Source organism: Gallinula chloropus, assembly GCF_964237585.1.
Source record: "Gallinula chloropus genome assembly, chromosome: 3".
NCBI lineage: Eukaryota > Metazoa > Chordata > Aves > Gruiformes > Rallidae > Gallinula > Gallinula chloropus.
In genome coordinates, this window is record NC_140087.1 from 47,302,142 (window position 1) to 47,318,782 (window position 16,641).

The 16,641-nt window shown below is 43.9% G+C and overlaps 1 protein-coding gene across 1 annotated transcript in view; it reads left to right on the forward strand.

The window, feature by feature from the left end:
• Nucleotides 1-761: 761 nt before the first annotated feature.
• KIF26B (kinesin family member 26B) overlaps nt 762-16,641 on the forward strand; it is a gene marked incomplete at both ends in the record, with an annotated part of 284,316 nt that continues 268,436 nt past the window's right edge. The window contains 2 exons of the mRNA XM_084261640.1: nt 762-824; nt 1,099-1,500. Of these exons, the coding sequence (XP_084117766.1) occupies nt 762-824; nt 1,099-1,500 (465 nt within the window). The remainder of the gene's footprint in view (nt 825-1,098; nt 1,501-16,641) is intronic.

Genomic DNA, 16,641 nt, shown 5'->3' on the forward strand with positions numbered 1-16,641 from the left:
ACAAGGTTCCCCCCCCCCCCCCTTCGCCCCCCGCCCCTTTCAAGAAGAGGGGGAAATCGCAGACGTCAATCAAGAAATACTGCAAAATAAAATGGACCCTCCTGGGCGCTGAGGCATCGCGCAGACCTGCGGAGAGGCTTCGGCGGTCTGCTCACAGCCTCCGGCGCCACCGGCCGGGGAAAACACAGGGCTCCGCAGCCCGGGTCTTCCCTTCCCTTGCAAAACTGTCAGGCACAAATGGGCAGGAGGATATTGGCTGCAAGGGGCGCGGAGGCTCCTCCCAGAGTCTGGATCCCGATATTTTTGGAGGATTTATTTTAACTCAGTTACAAACCTTGGCGAAGGAAACAAGTTGTCGCTGTAGCGGAGGCGGAAAGCGTCTCTGCCCGGGCGAGAGCGGCTCCCGCTCCTTCTCTCACCTTCCCAAAGCTGCACCTTGGATGCTTTGCCGCACTCGCGGAGGGAAGCTGTGCTGCGTGCCGGGGGGAACGCTCCTGCTCTGGATGTTGCTGCCTCTGTGAAAACAAGGATTGTAAAGGAATGAGAGGGGAGACAATGAGGGAATATCGTCCGGGAGAAAACCCCAAGCCCAATCTTTTTCCTGAAAACTGACGTTGTTTTGGGGCTGAGCGATCCCGTCGGAGGCGGCCGGAGGCAGCAGCCTGCCCGCTCCGTGGGGGGACTTCCCGGGACCGGCTATTCCCTTCGGATGCGGACTGGGAAACCTGTAGGAAATTCTCCCGCCGCGCTGCGAAGCCACCATGAATTCAGTGGCTGGAAATAAGGAAAGGATTGCGGTCACGGCGCGGAGCAGAAAATACGGGGTAAGTTGTCGGCAGAGGGGCGGCTCGGAGCGGTGACCGCTGCCGTGCCGGGGTTCCCGCGCCCTTCGCCGGGCGGTGACCGGCACCGCCAGACATCGGTCTCCCGGCCCCGCTCAACTTCTCCTCCGGCGCGGTGCGGGGCGGTTCGGCGGCTCTGGGCTCCCGCAGGGACGGGCGAGGCGCGGGGGCCGCCGCGGGCTCGGAGCGTCCGAGCGAAACTTGCCGGCGCCGCCGGGCCTCCCTCCCTGACCCGTTGCTCCTTCTCCCGCTCCAGGTGACCGACTCCTGCTCCCCCACCAAGCCCGCCGCCCCCTTCTCCCCCGAGAGCTGGTACCGGAAGGCTTACGAGGAGTCCCGGGCGGGGAGTCGCCCAGCCCCGGAGGGAGCCGGCTCTGCCCTGGGCTCCTCCGGCACCCCGTCCCCCGGGTCCGGCACCTCCTCGCCGGGTTCTTTCACCGGTTCTCCGGGACCCGCCTCGCCCGGCATCGGCACCAGCTCCCCCGGCTCTCTGGGCGGCTCGCCGGGCTTCGGCACCGGCTCGCCGGGTTCCGGCAGCGGCGGCGGCTCATCGCCGGGCTCCGACCGCGGCGTCTGGTGCGAGCACTGCAATGCCCGCCTGGCGGAGCTGAAGAGGCAGGCGCTGAAGCTCCTCATCCCCGGGCCCGTCAGCAGCAAGGTGAGCGAGGGGCCGGGCGCAGCGGCGGCATCCGTGTGCTGCCTGCGCTGAGGAGCTGCGGCCGTCTGGGAACGGCCCCGGACGAACGGTGGGGCTGCCGCTACCTCAGCTCTTCTCTGCCTCTGTCACTGCTGAGGGTTTTTGGGGTTTACTTGGGTTCTCCCCTTGTTGCTCGTGTTCCCTTTTCCCATCCCATCGTCCTGCTTCACGAGGAGCAGGATGCTTCCATGTCCGGCGAGCTGCCAGCCTTTGGGGGTGTCGTCTGTGACAGTCCCTCAAGCTTGCTCCTTGCCCGTCTTCCACTGCATTGACGATGGGCTTGTGGTGTTTCCCATGTTTGTTCCCAGTGAGGGGCAAGCAAGGGTGGGGATGGTGCACAGGAGTTATCGGTCCTTTCCTCTTTTGCTCTCTGTCACCCTTGCGGGTATTTACAAAATATCCTGAGGCTTAGCAGCTAACTTAGTGGTCAGGTGTGCAGGATCTGATGCCTATGGCTTGTACTTCTGTTGCAAGGCCAGATGCAGCAGAGACCTTCCTGTGGCACCAGGCTCAAAGGAGGCATTGAAGTGCTGTGTGAATGGTTAGTCACTCAAGGGGGCTGTGACAGACCATGGCATTGAACTCTAACCTCCAGGATGACATTAACCCGAAGACAACTTGGTGCTTCTTTTCTATTGGAGAAGCATTAGATTTTAAGCAGACACCCACCAGTAAGAAGAGTTAAATACTCAAAAACGTTGGCCCTTGTGTGTTGGGTTGAATAATCCCATGTCTAAAGAGCATCCTAAAATTTCTGAAATCTGGCCCCAGGTTTTAAGACATGACTGATCACAGATAGAGTGGAAAGTCTGCTTCATGCCTGTGTTGGAATCTGGTACCTCCAAAGGCATGCTCTGGAATTCTTTGTTTTCACTTTGTTTACCATTGGGTTTTTTTGCTTTCCCTGTTTGTTGTGTATATAAAGATTAAGCCTGAAAGAGTGACCAGCAGCCCTTGGCTGACCCACTGCTGCCAAAATAGTAAGCATTGGACTCCTCCATAGCAACCCCATGAGTGTTGTATTGTGAATGGGTCTACAGCTCCCAGGATGTAATACAATGCAATTTTGTTTGCCCTGTTGGGCTCAGGTACTATCATATGATAATATTTACACTTCCACTTCAAAGAGTTTTCATTAGTGGTTACGATAGAGGTGTCACAGAAAGAGCCAACTGCTGAGAGAGGGTGCCTGAGATTGCTGTTGTGTTGTACTCGCCCTAATTTATGTGCTCTTTGAGGGAGTTGGTGGTCTCTTAAACAAAAGATTCAAAGGCTGTTTGTTACCTTGCCTCAAGAGCTGGCTTAATTGAATTATTAATGAAAAAGCAAAGGTGGAACCATCAAAATCAACAGTCAGTTTAACCATATTAATATATGGCTGATTCCCTGGAAAATGGCCCTGTACCAAAATCTTTGTGAACTTCAGACTGCATGATCTGGTGTCATTAGCATCTGTGGGTATAGGTGGGAAATTACTGGTGCAGATATGTGAGCCATCAGAGTAGCTGAGGTTTGGGTGTGGAGGGAAGATAAAACGTAAGCGTCAAGGCTTTGTGTCCCTCACACAGTGTTAAATAGAAATTGACAGATTTTGCAGTCATGTGAAGATTTGTACAGGCTTCTCATTATACCAGTGCTAGTTGTTGCCTGACCGAGCCTTCCTGGGATGTCACCTTTGTGTTAATATTGTTATTTGTTCTGCTGCTCACATAGCATAGCTGATGGTGTTGTACAGCCTGGCTTTTGTTAACAGTGATAGTAAGTTTTGCTTCTTTATTTTAGGCCCCTTGCTTAATGTGTGTGTGTGGTTTTTTTTTACTTCTTACACCTCCTTCCAAACCTTCCAATTCTGTAGGAGCGCCACTTACATTGGATAGCAATGGCTTTGTGTTTAGGCAGGAGGAAGGAGGCATAAGTAAGGTGGTATTTAGGCTATGGCGACCTTCTGCCCTATTCACTGTGCTTTATAGTACTTGTAGGCTCAATCCTGTTGAGATACTCCAGCGTTTTGCATGCAGCTCCCTTCTGCCGACTGATGCTACCTGCCTGTGGCTATCTGCAGAAGCATCTGTTTCTCATCTTTTCTGGCTTGTAACCATTAAGAACTTTGTGGACTCATGATGTCTGCCTTCAGCAGACACTGCCAAGCATGGTGATGGTTTTGTCTAGGTGAAACAGGATACAAAAGCTGTTAGTGCTGTTGACTTCTTTGGATTGGGGTCTGCTGTGCTGGTCTTGCAGATCTGTTGGTTGCTGGTATCCGTGGGATAGCCTTATGAATATCTGCTTAGGGGAAAGTGGGACATGGACGTGGGCTCTGCCAGAGCCCATGAGCTGCCTCTGCAGGTGTGCGTCACAGTGACGCTCCGGGGTCTCCTTCTGAGGATGAGATGTACAGGATCTTTTGCAAGGATGTGGAAGCCTGTCATGTGTCTGGGGAAAACTTATTTTGGTTTATTTTGAGGCTGGAGTCTACTGTGCTATGTTAATATAGCTGGCATTTTCCAGGGTCTTGTGAGGTGTGCTCTTAATTGCTGCCATGGGAATAGGGTTTTCTTGGGGTAAAACTGATTCTGTCACTGAATTTGACAGAAGGAGCAAATCACATTCCTAGTTCTGGGTGTTCTCCCTCAGAACTTACAAAGCATCTTATAACTCAAGACTGTAGTGCCCAATGAGACACAGTTAATTGCCAATATGCCTTTATTAGAACAATTAAATGGAGCATTTAAAATGTATCAGTCATCTGCTAGTCAGCCAGATTTAGCTGACTTAAATGATTTTTGTTGGTGCTATTAAAGACAGCCTAGAAATTTCATTAGCATTATGAATATAGTCTGTGGCAACTGTTTCATATTTATACTGTATTTAGAAATGTGTATAACAGGGAGTATTGTGTGTTGCAGAATACGAGGGCATCTGTTTTGATGTGTACCTGGCAGCAGATATCTGCAGTAACCTATCTGTTTGTGAACCTACAATGATGTTTGCTACAGTGTGCAATCATGTAAAGGTTTGTGTATATCTGCAAAGTGTAGTAGTATACTTAATTGCTGCATAAAGAGAACAGGCTTTATGCACAAAACTGGGTACTGAAGCTTTTCATTTGATACAGAAAAAGCTACACTTAACCTAGACAAACTGCTTCTGAATAGCTCATTGTTAGCGTTGAGGTGTTGAGCTTTCACTTTTAAATAGAAGAACTCTCTCCTAATACAACAGGGAGGAGAACTTGGGGTTGTGTTTTGGTGTGGCACAAAGGTGAGCAATATGTAATTATAGTTGTGCTACTTTATTTTAACCTCTTAAAATGTCAGGTTCCCTGCCAATTGCAAGAAGAAAAATGCTAAAAGCTTGGTGTTTCTTTTTCCCCTCTCCTGGTACAGATGTGACTTAATGATGTACAGCAATTATCTGTGTGCAAGAGGTTATGTTTTATGAGAATGAAATCTTATTGTAACCCCAATGCCAAGCAGACCCGTGGGAGAAGACTCGCACAAGTGCCTTTTACAGTTGTGTGTTGCAGTTTGCAACTGAAAGGATCTTGGAGCATTTGATGGCCATTGTAACAAAAATATCCCAAACAGTGTCAAACATCTGCAGAACGATAGTTTCAAATGGATTTTTTTATTTTAAGATTTTTAAGCTATATTTTCAGAGGGGCATCAGGCAAATTTCTAACGTAGAAGTGTGTGTCATGGTGCTGTTCATCAGAACTTGTGTAAAATCTTGTTGAGTTCAAACCCTTGATATCATTTGGCCTCAATGGAACAGTAACCTCACAGGCATCTGACAAAAAATATCATGAAGTTTAGTTGAAGAGTTGCTATATCCACACATATCAAATTATATCATGTATCAATAATAAAATGAATGCTAATAAGAATCGTGTCAAGCTTGTGATTATTGGTTTGTTAGTGTGGGATTCCAAAAGTCCTGAATGCAGCCTTTGAACCAAGAGGCAATCTGAATGTGTGGACATGAATAGCTGCTTGGTCAGGAAGTAAGGATGTGACTTTAAATGCCAGAGATGGATGGCACTGATGCTGTTAGGCAGTTTATGTTCTCGACCACCCCCTTGTGAAAGTCTGTGCTGCTGAGTATAAGATGTGGGTAAATTCTGATTTAGCTCAGTGTGCCTGGGAAGGGGGAAGAACTTGCATTCAGTTTTGTTTTCTTTTTTCAGTTACTGACACTATCTCTTTTTTTTTTTTGCTGGTATATTGTCCAATTAGCCTTTTCTATTTCAGAGGTAATAGGTAGTCAAAGACTCAACTAATAATTATTAAAAATGAAGCAAGCCCTGAACCTGATCTAACGAAAAATGGGTTCCTGTAGCTTGTGGCTACTTTAGAAACATTTCCAGTAGAGACAGGACAGTAATGAACCCTTCCTCAAAGCCTAGCAAGTGGCAGAATAATGGAATTTCATTTCTGTCCAGACCTTTAATTTGTGAACGAGCACGGCCAGTCTGTATGGTGACTTAATTCACTGTGCAAAAATCTCAGGCACCTAATCATTTCATCCTAACTCATTGTAATGCAGATAGGATTATTGCATTAGAAATGTGATTTTAAATGGCCTGAGGCAGTAATTTGTCAGCATTTGGAAGGATTAACTCCATTAAAGTTTAGACAACACCAACCATTCTTTTGTGTTGCATCACAGGTCACAACACCAAACATTTAGCATAACTCATCTGCGAATAGTCTTTACAATTGCATGTTTCCTGGCAAGTCGGGAAACCACAAGCTACTTCATTTGCCCTGGAATTACAGCTACTTGCAGAGGTCCAGAGCAGACAAACGGATATGCTTTCACCTCTGACAAATGAATGTAAGCCCTTTTCTCGGAGCAGCTGGAAGCCTTGCTGTCTTGCTGCTGCAGCAATCCACTGTCAACATGTGAAATGATATAAATACTTCTTTCAAGCTTGCGAATGTCTTCAAGGTAAGGGTGAAGAAGACACTGTATATTAAAGACAGACAGCTTTTTAGGAGGCTGTCAAAACTCTTATTAGCTCTGCAGCTTTCTCAATGGGATGAAAAAGACTCACCACTGTTGAATGCCCTGGAAATCAGGAAGAGGTTTATGATTCTCTTCAATGATCTGAGGCTATGGTGTTTTTCCTATTGGGAAAGAAAATACTTTTAGGAGACCGTAGACAGAGTTGTTGTTGTTGGGAAGTATTGGTGCTTTATGCTAATTAAATCTCTAGGGAGGAGCAAAACGTTGATCAGCTTGTGTGTGTTTATTTTTTTTTTAGAGAGACTTGACTGTGCCTTTGAAAAGTTGTGTTCAGAAACATAGTCAATGCTTAGCCTGTAGCTGGTCTCTTCATGCTGGGCTCTTAAGTGACTAAGCTCCTTCAAGGTGCTTTATATATGCCATGAGTGCTGTACCAATCTCTGAAATCATCTTGTATCTCAAGATACTCTTATTATTTTCCTAGAGGTAAATGCTTCTACATCTGTAGCAACCTTGTATAACAAACATAGGATTTTAGTATATGATTTTGGAGGGGGAGGAGGAAGGAAGGTAGTCTGTACTGAATTCCCTAGACAGTATTAGAGAAATGTCACACGTTACTAGTGCAGGCCACCAGCATGTAATGGGATTCGCACCTGCGTCAGCAGATTGTTAGAATGGTGCAGGGCTCTGTGTAGGGTTGAAAGACATTTGCAGTTTTGCCACATCAGCAGCACATAGCCTTTGACATCATATAATTGAGGTGCTTCCAAGCACTGAACTTGCAGTCCTCCATGGCGATAAACTTGGCTGTCATGCTCTACATAATGATGTTGCTTTGTGACATGTGATCTGTGTGTCAAAAGCGGAGAGATTGTCTAAGTTAAATTGCTACCTTAGATCTTAGCAGAGTGTCATGCTGTAGCTTGAGAGGTTTGTGTGTGTTAATAGAATGTGAGGAACACAAGCATATGGGCTTCCCCCCATCCATTGGATAAATAAGTCTTTGTCCATGTTATTTGTAGCTGAAGCTGCAATTCAAGGACTACCCCTGGTTGCAGAAAAGCAAATTGCACTTTTAGTCTGAATTAAGCAAGCTGTAGTATGTGACAATGCTCTCATAAATGCAGTAGTATCCCAAATGGAGAGTTCTAGAAGGGTCTTCCAAAGTCTTACCCATTATTGGACCAAATTTTGGTTGCTCTGTGACACTGATGGGAGTCACAATTGAGGTATTGCTTTTCTAGCAAGCGGTGGTGAAGCAATGCCTGCAAGCGTCTGTGGCAGTCACACACTGAAACGCTGCTTTTCTTTGGAAGCTTCAGCTTGTGTGTTTGAAAGATACAGCAGTGTTTCATGCAAAGCTTTCTGTTAACGTGTTGTGGTCACTGGAGCAAGGTTGAGCTTTAGGTGATCATATCATAGAATCACCTGGGTTGGAAGAGACCCTTTAGACCGAGTCCAACCATAGCCTAACCCTGACTACTCCACCTCTAGATCATGTCCTTAAGGACTTCATCTATGCACCTTTTAAATATCTCCAGGGATGGTGTCTCCACCACCTCCCTGGGCAGCCTATTCCAAGGCCTGACAACCTTTTCAGTAAATAAATTCATCCTGATATCAAACCTAAATCTCCCCGGTGCAGTTTTAAGTCATTCCTTCTCATTCCATTGCTTATCACCATGGCTGTGTCCTTATCCATAGGTTTATGGAACTCAAATTCTCAGTGACTTGTGCTGCTCATTTTTATTTTCAGTTGCCTTCTAAGCAACCTTACTACATTAAACCTAGGGTTTAAAAAAAAAAACATAACAAAAAACCCCAAAACCAAGTATATAATAAGTGTCTAAACTGTGGTTACATCTCTTGTTTTGAAACCTGAAATAGAAAATCAATTACTGTCTTGGTACAGTTGTAAAACTTTGTAGCATCTGCAAACAGAATATACACTTGCTTGTACTTTTTTTCCCTCCACTCCCCTCTTTAGATGATATTACAGTATAGCTTGGTAATCTTTTGATGAGCACACTTTTGAGGTCTCTCTAAGTAAAAGCACAGACCAACACGAGATGCTTAGGGTGGGGAATGTTGACTGGACCGTTCTGAGCTTGAGATGGAGACTATTTAAAAGATCCTGCAAGGAATGTCAAACATTGAAAACTGCTTTCATTGTGAGGTGAACTATTGCTAGTTATTTGTAAAACCAGCAAAGAAGCAGGGAGGGGAGAGGTCTGGGTCTGAACCTTCCTGGTGTATTCACTCACATGAAATTGGCTGTAGTGACAGGTTTCTGACTTCTGCAAAACCAGCACGACTTCCTTTAGGCCCCAGTTCTGCCTGCCATATACTTCTAAACAGGGAATACCTGGATGTGTTTAAAGCAGCAGTCACATGTACTGTTTGGGCCGAGCAGGGCTGAGACCCTGGCCCCATGTGGGTTTCCCATTGTGCTTTTTTGTTCTCTCTATATGAAGGTCATAAGTTAGCATCCCTGCAGGTCTCCTGTGTGAACACATGATGGTTGCTCCCTGCCTTAGCTCTTATCAAAATGCTAGGCAGTTCAAACACTTTCAATAGGGCTGCTTTCTCAGCTCGGATCCTTTTGATTGAAAGGTCAGGGAGTGACTCGATGTGCTGTTACAGCAGCAGATGCAAGGAGGCAGTGATCTCTGAGAGGGGTACTGATGAGAGCAGCACGGCGCATCCAGCTGTAACCTCAGCTGTAACTAGTACAAAGTAGAGGGATTACTTTTTAATTACTTCACTAAAGACAAAGTAAAGGAAAATATGATAGCAGCTATACAGAAGAATCAGATTTAAGAAACTGGTGTGTTCAACTGCAGCTCTGATTTATTGTTACAGTATCACAATTCAATTCATTTTACTTGAAAGAGTACAAGGTAGTAATGTTAAGCCACTTAAAATTCAGTATTGGTGTGCTTAAAACTTGTTCTAGTCTTCAACTGTGTTTACTTTTAGTTTTTACAAAGACCTGCTATTCTGTTCAATCTGTACTGCTAAATCATATAGTCTATACTTAATATTTTGTAAGAAATGCAAGATTATGGGGCTTTTTTGAAGAGGAAGGAAAAAAAGGTTTCAGTGTGAAGAACCCTTCAGAGCGTTTCTTCTTCTCAGCTTTCCTCTTAAACTGTAGTCTTGTGGAAAAAAATAATAATAAAAAAAATATTGCAGAATGTATTTAGTGTGAGACCTGAGGGAACTGATGTGGTATTAAATCGGGCTTCATTTACTATTAATGATGAAAACAAAAGTCTTCTCTCTCTTCAGAAGGAAGACTGGACAGCTCTGGATTCACGTAAGCCTTACTGTTAAATAAAGTAGGGCTGAGACTGCTCACTTTGCTTTACAAGTTGGAGAAATTTACTTATGGGCCCTATGGTTCCTGCTTTGTTAGTGCTATCAGTGGTCTCTTTCAGGGGATTTGGTGATTCTGAAAGTGTCACAAGCCTCTTTTTTTCTTCTAGTAAAAAAAAAAAATACTGCAAGCCAGTGTGAGTGTTGCTCTGAGAAATATTTTAAGTTTGCTGGTGGTGTGTGTCAGAGAAGCTGTGTATGCTGGAGATAGGATGTCTGTATCCAGTGCAATGTGACTGATGTAAAGTATCCATCCAGGCCTAGTCTCTATAGGAAAACCTTAAATTGGAAATGCAGTCCATGTAAGTGTTTTAGCTTCCAAGTTGCCTTCAAGTGGAACTTGCTTTATCTGTGGGGTTTTTTTGAAAATATGTTTTGATCTGTAAATTTCCTGTGGTGTATTAATAACAAACATCTGTTGAAGCTTATATTTCACCATGCCCCTAAACAAGAAATACTTTCTGATCACTTTTTTGCATGTGAGTATTCACAACAGCTTCTGTATTCCATGGCCTTGCATGGGAACAAAATTCTACTTATGAGAATGTTTGGAGAAAAGCAAATTAAAGGAGAGCTTGACATTTTAATTTTTCTTTTTGCAGGAAAAAAAAGTGAAAATTCACAGTAGTTCAGGCATTACAACTTGTTTGGAACTGCCTGAGCAGACCCACTTCAGCATTGGAATTGATTTTTCCTCAAGTTGTGCATGTTTCATTCCCTCTCTCCCCTGCCCCAGTAATTAACTGAAGAGAAATGAAGATTGGAGAATACACCCTCAGTTTCTGTGGGCCACTGTGTGGTCCTGTTGGGAACTGCCCACTCCTTTTATCACGAGGTGGACTTGAAGATATGAAAGTGATTCCTCTGGTGCTGCTGCTGATTGTCCCTCTGGAGCCTTTTGCTAAAAGTGGGATAGAACTTGGCCTTTGCATGTTTCTGTTCTGGCTCCTGTAAGAGTCGCTGGGGCAAAAGTCTACTTTACCAAAGCTGCCATTAGACTTGATGCCACTGAAGTGATTCAGGAGAATGGGCTTCTGCTTTTTAACGGTAGTCTGAATGATTCTCTGCTACTATTTCAACTGGACAGTTTTGTTTTTCTGTGGTGCTCTGCTAAATGAACCCCTGACCTGTTAAGTGCCAAATACTCAAAGAATTAGCCATTTACTCCATCCACCTGATGGACTCCAGCAGAAAGCCTAGTGGGCAATAAGGCAGTCATGGCTTTAAGCAGGCGCTGCACAGCAAGAATAGAAGTCATTACTCTTCATTTCTCTATTAGTTTCACTGCTCATTTAATAGTGCTGGGCAAAGAAAAACATTAATATCCTATTCAGCAGCCAAATGCACCAAATTGGGAGTTGTGACTCGTGTGTTTTCCTCTTCTCTAATGGTATCATTAAAATTTAACAAGTCCTCTAAATCATGTTAGTATTCCCAGGGTTAATATTGCTGAAATTGCTGGCAGGGTTCCCACAGGAAGAGTTAATAGTGGCTGAGGCTGTGTGGCTGGCATTTGCTGCTCCGAGGGAGGTGTTGGGACTGGAGAAGCCCTGGCACCAGAAAGGTACAATGAAGTCTTTGGTGACAGGGGCACATCTGCAATACATGTACATGTTCTCTCCTATTCACCTCTCCTTTTTCACTTCCTCCCCCCTTTTTCTCCCCCCACTAGTCTTAAAGCTGTCGTTTCAGCTCGTGCCCGTTAAGCTTCTAATGGAAGGAAATTCTTGACAATAAGCCCGTGTACATGTGAACCTAGCAGGAAGGCACACCAGTGTGCTAGTTGGTGTGAGTGTCAGATGTAAGGGATTGTTAGACTGTAGATGGCTTTTACTGGAGGTCGAGAAGGCTAACTGAGTGGGAGATGCAATTAAAATGGTATTTGTTAGAAGGGAATAGCTGGCTGTCTGGACAGACTGAGCGTGGGGAAATGATGGGTAGCTGGAAGGCCATTACTGATGGCTTTGTAAGCAGTTCTGCAGCATGGGTGGTAAGCCTAAATCCAGAGCTGCTCTTCTAGCATGTCAAATAACACTTCCTTTTTTTCTCCCTGCATGTCAAATCCATTTTTGAATAATGAATTTGACAACAGTTCTGTGGATTTTGATTTAGATTAAGAGGTAGGAAAAGTTGTGGTGGGTAGGGAAGAAAAGAAACTTGCTTAAGAGGAGCTTTTGGTTGCGTGCCCCCAACACCATGAAAACAAGGCTCTGAAACGTTTTGCAGAGTTGTGTTTTGTGAAACCATTGATCCAGTGTTCCTGTAAAGAGGCTGTTTGAAGAATATGAGAGAGCTGAGACAGCTCATTGAAATTAACAGTTGGGATCTGGTTCTTGAGAGGTCTGATAATGACAAAAATCGTTTCAGCATTGCTTTCCCCACTCTAATCATCTTTGATTGTTAGAGGTATTTGATCGCATCTCTCCTTTACCCTTTTCTTGGCTGAACTGTTGAGTGTTTGGCTTCAATGTCATTGTTAACACTTTTTAAAGTTTCAAGGGGTGGGGCTGGCAATTACAATAGATTTACTGAAACATTTTGGTGCCCTAATGGTACAATTATTGTGAGAATAAGAAAGGAATGCTGCAAGGGTAAGTATGAGGCTTTGAGAGGAAGAAGATAGGCTACAGAGACAGAAATGAAGTGGGGAATGAAGTGTGCCTTGGTTGGTCCAGGCAGCAAACCAACAATTGCCTTTGGTTTAACACACTTCAGTACTTTTCATTCTGAAATTGGGTTTTCAAAGACTAATGTACTGGTGCATCCGGAGATGTGAGGATGTAACTAGATTTTCTTTCTTACATCTAATTTGTTTGTTTCTCTTTTGCTTACTAGTCACAAAGACCTATATGTTCCATACTGTCAATTTGAGACTTGGTATAAAATAGGCACTTAACCTGTTCCACTAATAGCTTCACCCAAAATAAAAAACAAATGACGTACAGCAGCTATGAATTCAGCCTGGCATCTCCTTTACCTGCACCTGTGTCTGAAGGAAAAGAGAAGTTCGATTTCTAGATTAATTTGCATTCTTACAATGTTGAGTTTAATTCTGTAGTGTTATTATACTGGACACTCTAAGGGCATGCTATTAAGTAGTAGTACTTGTACCAAATACTTTAAAAGCAGAAATGAAAAGACTTGAGGTGTGAGAGGAGAGCTAGAGGTGAGGGAGTTTAGGTGAGTGCTGAATGCACTGGCACTGATGGCTCTAAAGGAAGCACTTTACAGGCTGAAGTGCTTTAAATTGCCAACCTTCTTTGTCAGTCCTGGTTACTTAGTTCTTTCTAGCTTGGTCTGCCACTGTCTTGCCTGTTTAATATTCCACTTAAGTATAACAAGAGATAAATTGTCCAAGATGCTTGTATCCTCCAGGAGCCAGCTCTGCTGATGTGAATACTTGTGTTAGGTGTTTATAAGCAATGAACTAAATGGGTATAAAGAGGAGGGGGAGAAGGGGAAAGAGAACTGTTGTGACTTCTCTTAATTTGCCATTCTTTTTATCAGCAAAGGAAATAAATTCTGTCCCTTTCCTACTCCAAATGCCTGCACTTGGGATAATAGGAATCATTTCAATAAGCACATGCTGCAAAAGCCCAGATAAGGGCCGTTTCTGTGCCTGAAATATCAAGGACCAGTGTGAGCTGTGTGGGAAGCTGGTGTGGAATCATGCTGCCGAGGAAGCAGTGTGTAGTAATGCGCATGGGTGACACTGATAAATGGCTCCTCTAAGCAAGCATCTGCACCAAATTGTCAGACTGAGACTTCCCAGCATACCCTAGACCTCTGCATGAATGAAATCTCTGTTGTGCTGTTATTTACCCACCTCCATGTGAAATGAGAGGGTAGGATTCATTGCTTCAGTGCAGCTTTTATGAGTCTGCTCTCTTCATGTACATATACGTGCATGTGTGTATATATTTCTTTCTGCCCTGCTTTCTGCAGTAGTGGCTGCAGAACTCCCAGTGTCCTCTCCCTGATTAGCCATACAGCTTTTTGAAATGGGACAGAATGGCTTTCAGAGTAAAGGGCAGGTTATTTACTTCTGGAAACCTAAAATGAAATGAGTTCTATGTATTCTGTTCTTTGGCCAGATACATGTCCAATTAAGGTTAGTAATAAGCATGGTGTGTTTTTTTTATTTTGTTTTGCTGTAGTTGATTCTAACAGAGGATGTGGTGACTGGGGAGGGAAAAGGAAAGTGGTGGGTTTTTTTCCCCCTTTTCCATTTTGAAGAATCGTGTCTTCAAAGGGTGGTGAGACAGTCTGCAAATCTACTTTGCACTGAAGTAAAACCTGTCATCTCTTCCTTGTTACCACTAGACATCACTGATGCATGAAAAGAATCAGACTTGCTCTTGGCCTTTCTTCAGTACATTTTTTTTGATGACTTGAGGTGATTTCTAGAATAATTTGGTATTGAAACCGAAACTCTGGTAATTTAAGCTTTGATGGAAAGCTTTCTTGAGATCAGGGTAGTATTTCTGGCCAACCTAGAAAGTAAACGGGCTTGTGTTTGGTAGTTAGTATATACTCCCAGCGTGTAAAGATCCAGATAAATTCCCTGCTCTTCCTAATTCCAGCCAACATGTCAAACCTCAGGGCACTGAGAAATGAGCTTCTCCAAGTTCAGCTGCAAGATTATAAAATGTTAACCTCTGACAGAGCAGTAGAAAGGTCACATTGTGTCTCAGAGCAGAAGGGCTTATGCACATGTAACTTGGTACTGAAGTACACTAACAAGCACCTTGGCCAAAGCTTTCCTTCACTGGCAATGTAAATACATCCCACAGGGAGCCTGGGTGCAGCTGAGGGGAGGATATATGTCCTGTCCCACCACCCTGCTGTGCTGTTGATGGCTGTTGGCAGTTGTCTGCTCCACCCTGCTGCTGCAGGTCTCTTAAATTGGTGCTTGACTATGGGAGCCCTCAGCCTCTTGCTGTCTTAGCCTTTGTCCTGAGGCTGTTCTGTCTGTCTTGCTGGCTTTTTGTCAAAAGCTTTAATATTTGTTTGCTTGTAATACAGACTGGGACTCCCCCCCTGAAGTTTCCATAGCAAAATACCTTTTTTAATCACTCAGTGGAAGAGGGCAGATGCTCCCAGAGGTAGATTCAAGTAGTCTGTAACACTTAGATGCTCATGGAAGTCACAGGCCTCACACAGTTGCAAACATTCACATCGGTGTGCCGAGTGACTGGAATACATGCTTAGACCTCACCTCAGTAAAATGTCTATTTCTGTTTTTACAGCTGAGGAGAGGAGATACAGAGCAGCTTCATGAATAGTTGTGTAAACCAGAATCCAAGTTTCTCCCATGCTCCTGCTCTTGACTGATGGGCTCTTTCTTGCCCATCTCATCCTGTAGCAGCTCTTGCATGCTGGCTCAACATCAGCTCGTCTAACTCTGCAGAGGGGAAGAGGGGAGTTGTGGTTTGCATTTCAAAGCTGTCTGCCTGAAAGGGATTGGAATATAGCAGTTGAATATATGGTAACTAATTACCCAGTTATGACAAAGTCTTTTAGAAAGACCTTGACTTCTGATTCTTTCATTGGTACCAGAAGCTGCCTGTTAGCTGAACAAAAAAAGAGGAGAAATTGCTAATGGGGTTGAGTGGTTATTTTGCATTTCTTTTTCAAGAGTGTTTACTAATCCTTTATTTTTTCTCCTACCTTGGACAGTTCATCTCTATGAATAATTTAATTGTCCTTGTCTGTCTGCTGTTGTGAATGGCATGCTGTTAGGCACTCTGTATTCATGTGGCATTTGTTAATGTTTGTTTTGTATTCTGTCTGCACCTCTGCCTTTCCAGAGATCAAATGAATGATGCAAGGCTTGACAACATATAAATGCTATTAAACTTTATCTGAAAGAACAGAAAAGGGGCCTTTGTAATTTCATTAGTGAGAACATTAATTGGAATAGATTGTTCGGTGTCTTTCTCGCCAGTGGAGAAATAACTGTTTATGAAACCATTTTTCTACTTTTGAAAAGTTTGTCTTGAGAATATGTCTAGAATTTATAAATAGCTTTTTTTTTTTACTGGCTTGCATGATATCTCAAATGTGTTCCCTCTGCTTCCTGTCCCTAGACTTTTTTGTTACTGTCACTATCCACAAGGTTTAAACACCAGTTTTCAGTTTTTAATTCTCTTCCTCTTCTTTGAGGATTATGTTGCTTTAACTGCTCGTCAGGACACTTGCCAAGCAAAGAAAAGCATCTGTAACTTTTTTTTGATTGCATCCTTTCTGATCCAAGCATAAGTGTCATTAGAATTCCAAACATTGATTTAGATCCTCACGACCCTCATGTTGAGACCCTGCCAGCAGGCAGAAAGTGTACCCCAAGCTACGCTGTCATGTGCGGTTTTGCCAGGTAAACATGAAACCAGGCTAATGCTTCACTGCAGTTCTACAGTTACCTTGTGGATGAATGTCACTTCTGAGAAAGCATGTGTTTTTCTCAAGGATGAAGCTAATAGCAAGAAATAATAATATTTGCTATCATGGCTGTTATGTTAAGAACAACTTTTGAGGTAACATTGAAATTCTTAATCATCCACAACTCAGGAGCATTTTGAGTGTGTGCTGCTTCTCTAACTGCCTCTGCATTTGGCCAAGTTCCTCAAAGTCTCTCAGCTGATGTTTATCTTCTTGTGCTTCTTCTGGTTCCTACCAGAGACTGCTATGTTTTGCTAGGCTTCACAAAACTGTTGCATAGCCTTGTAGGTAACAGAGGCTCTTCTGAAGTGCTTC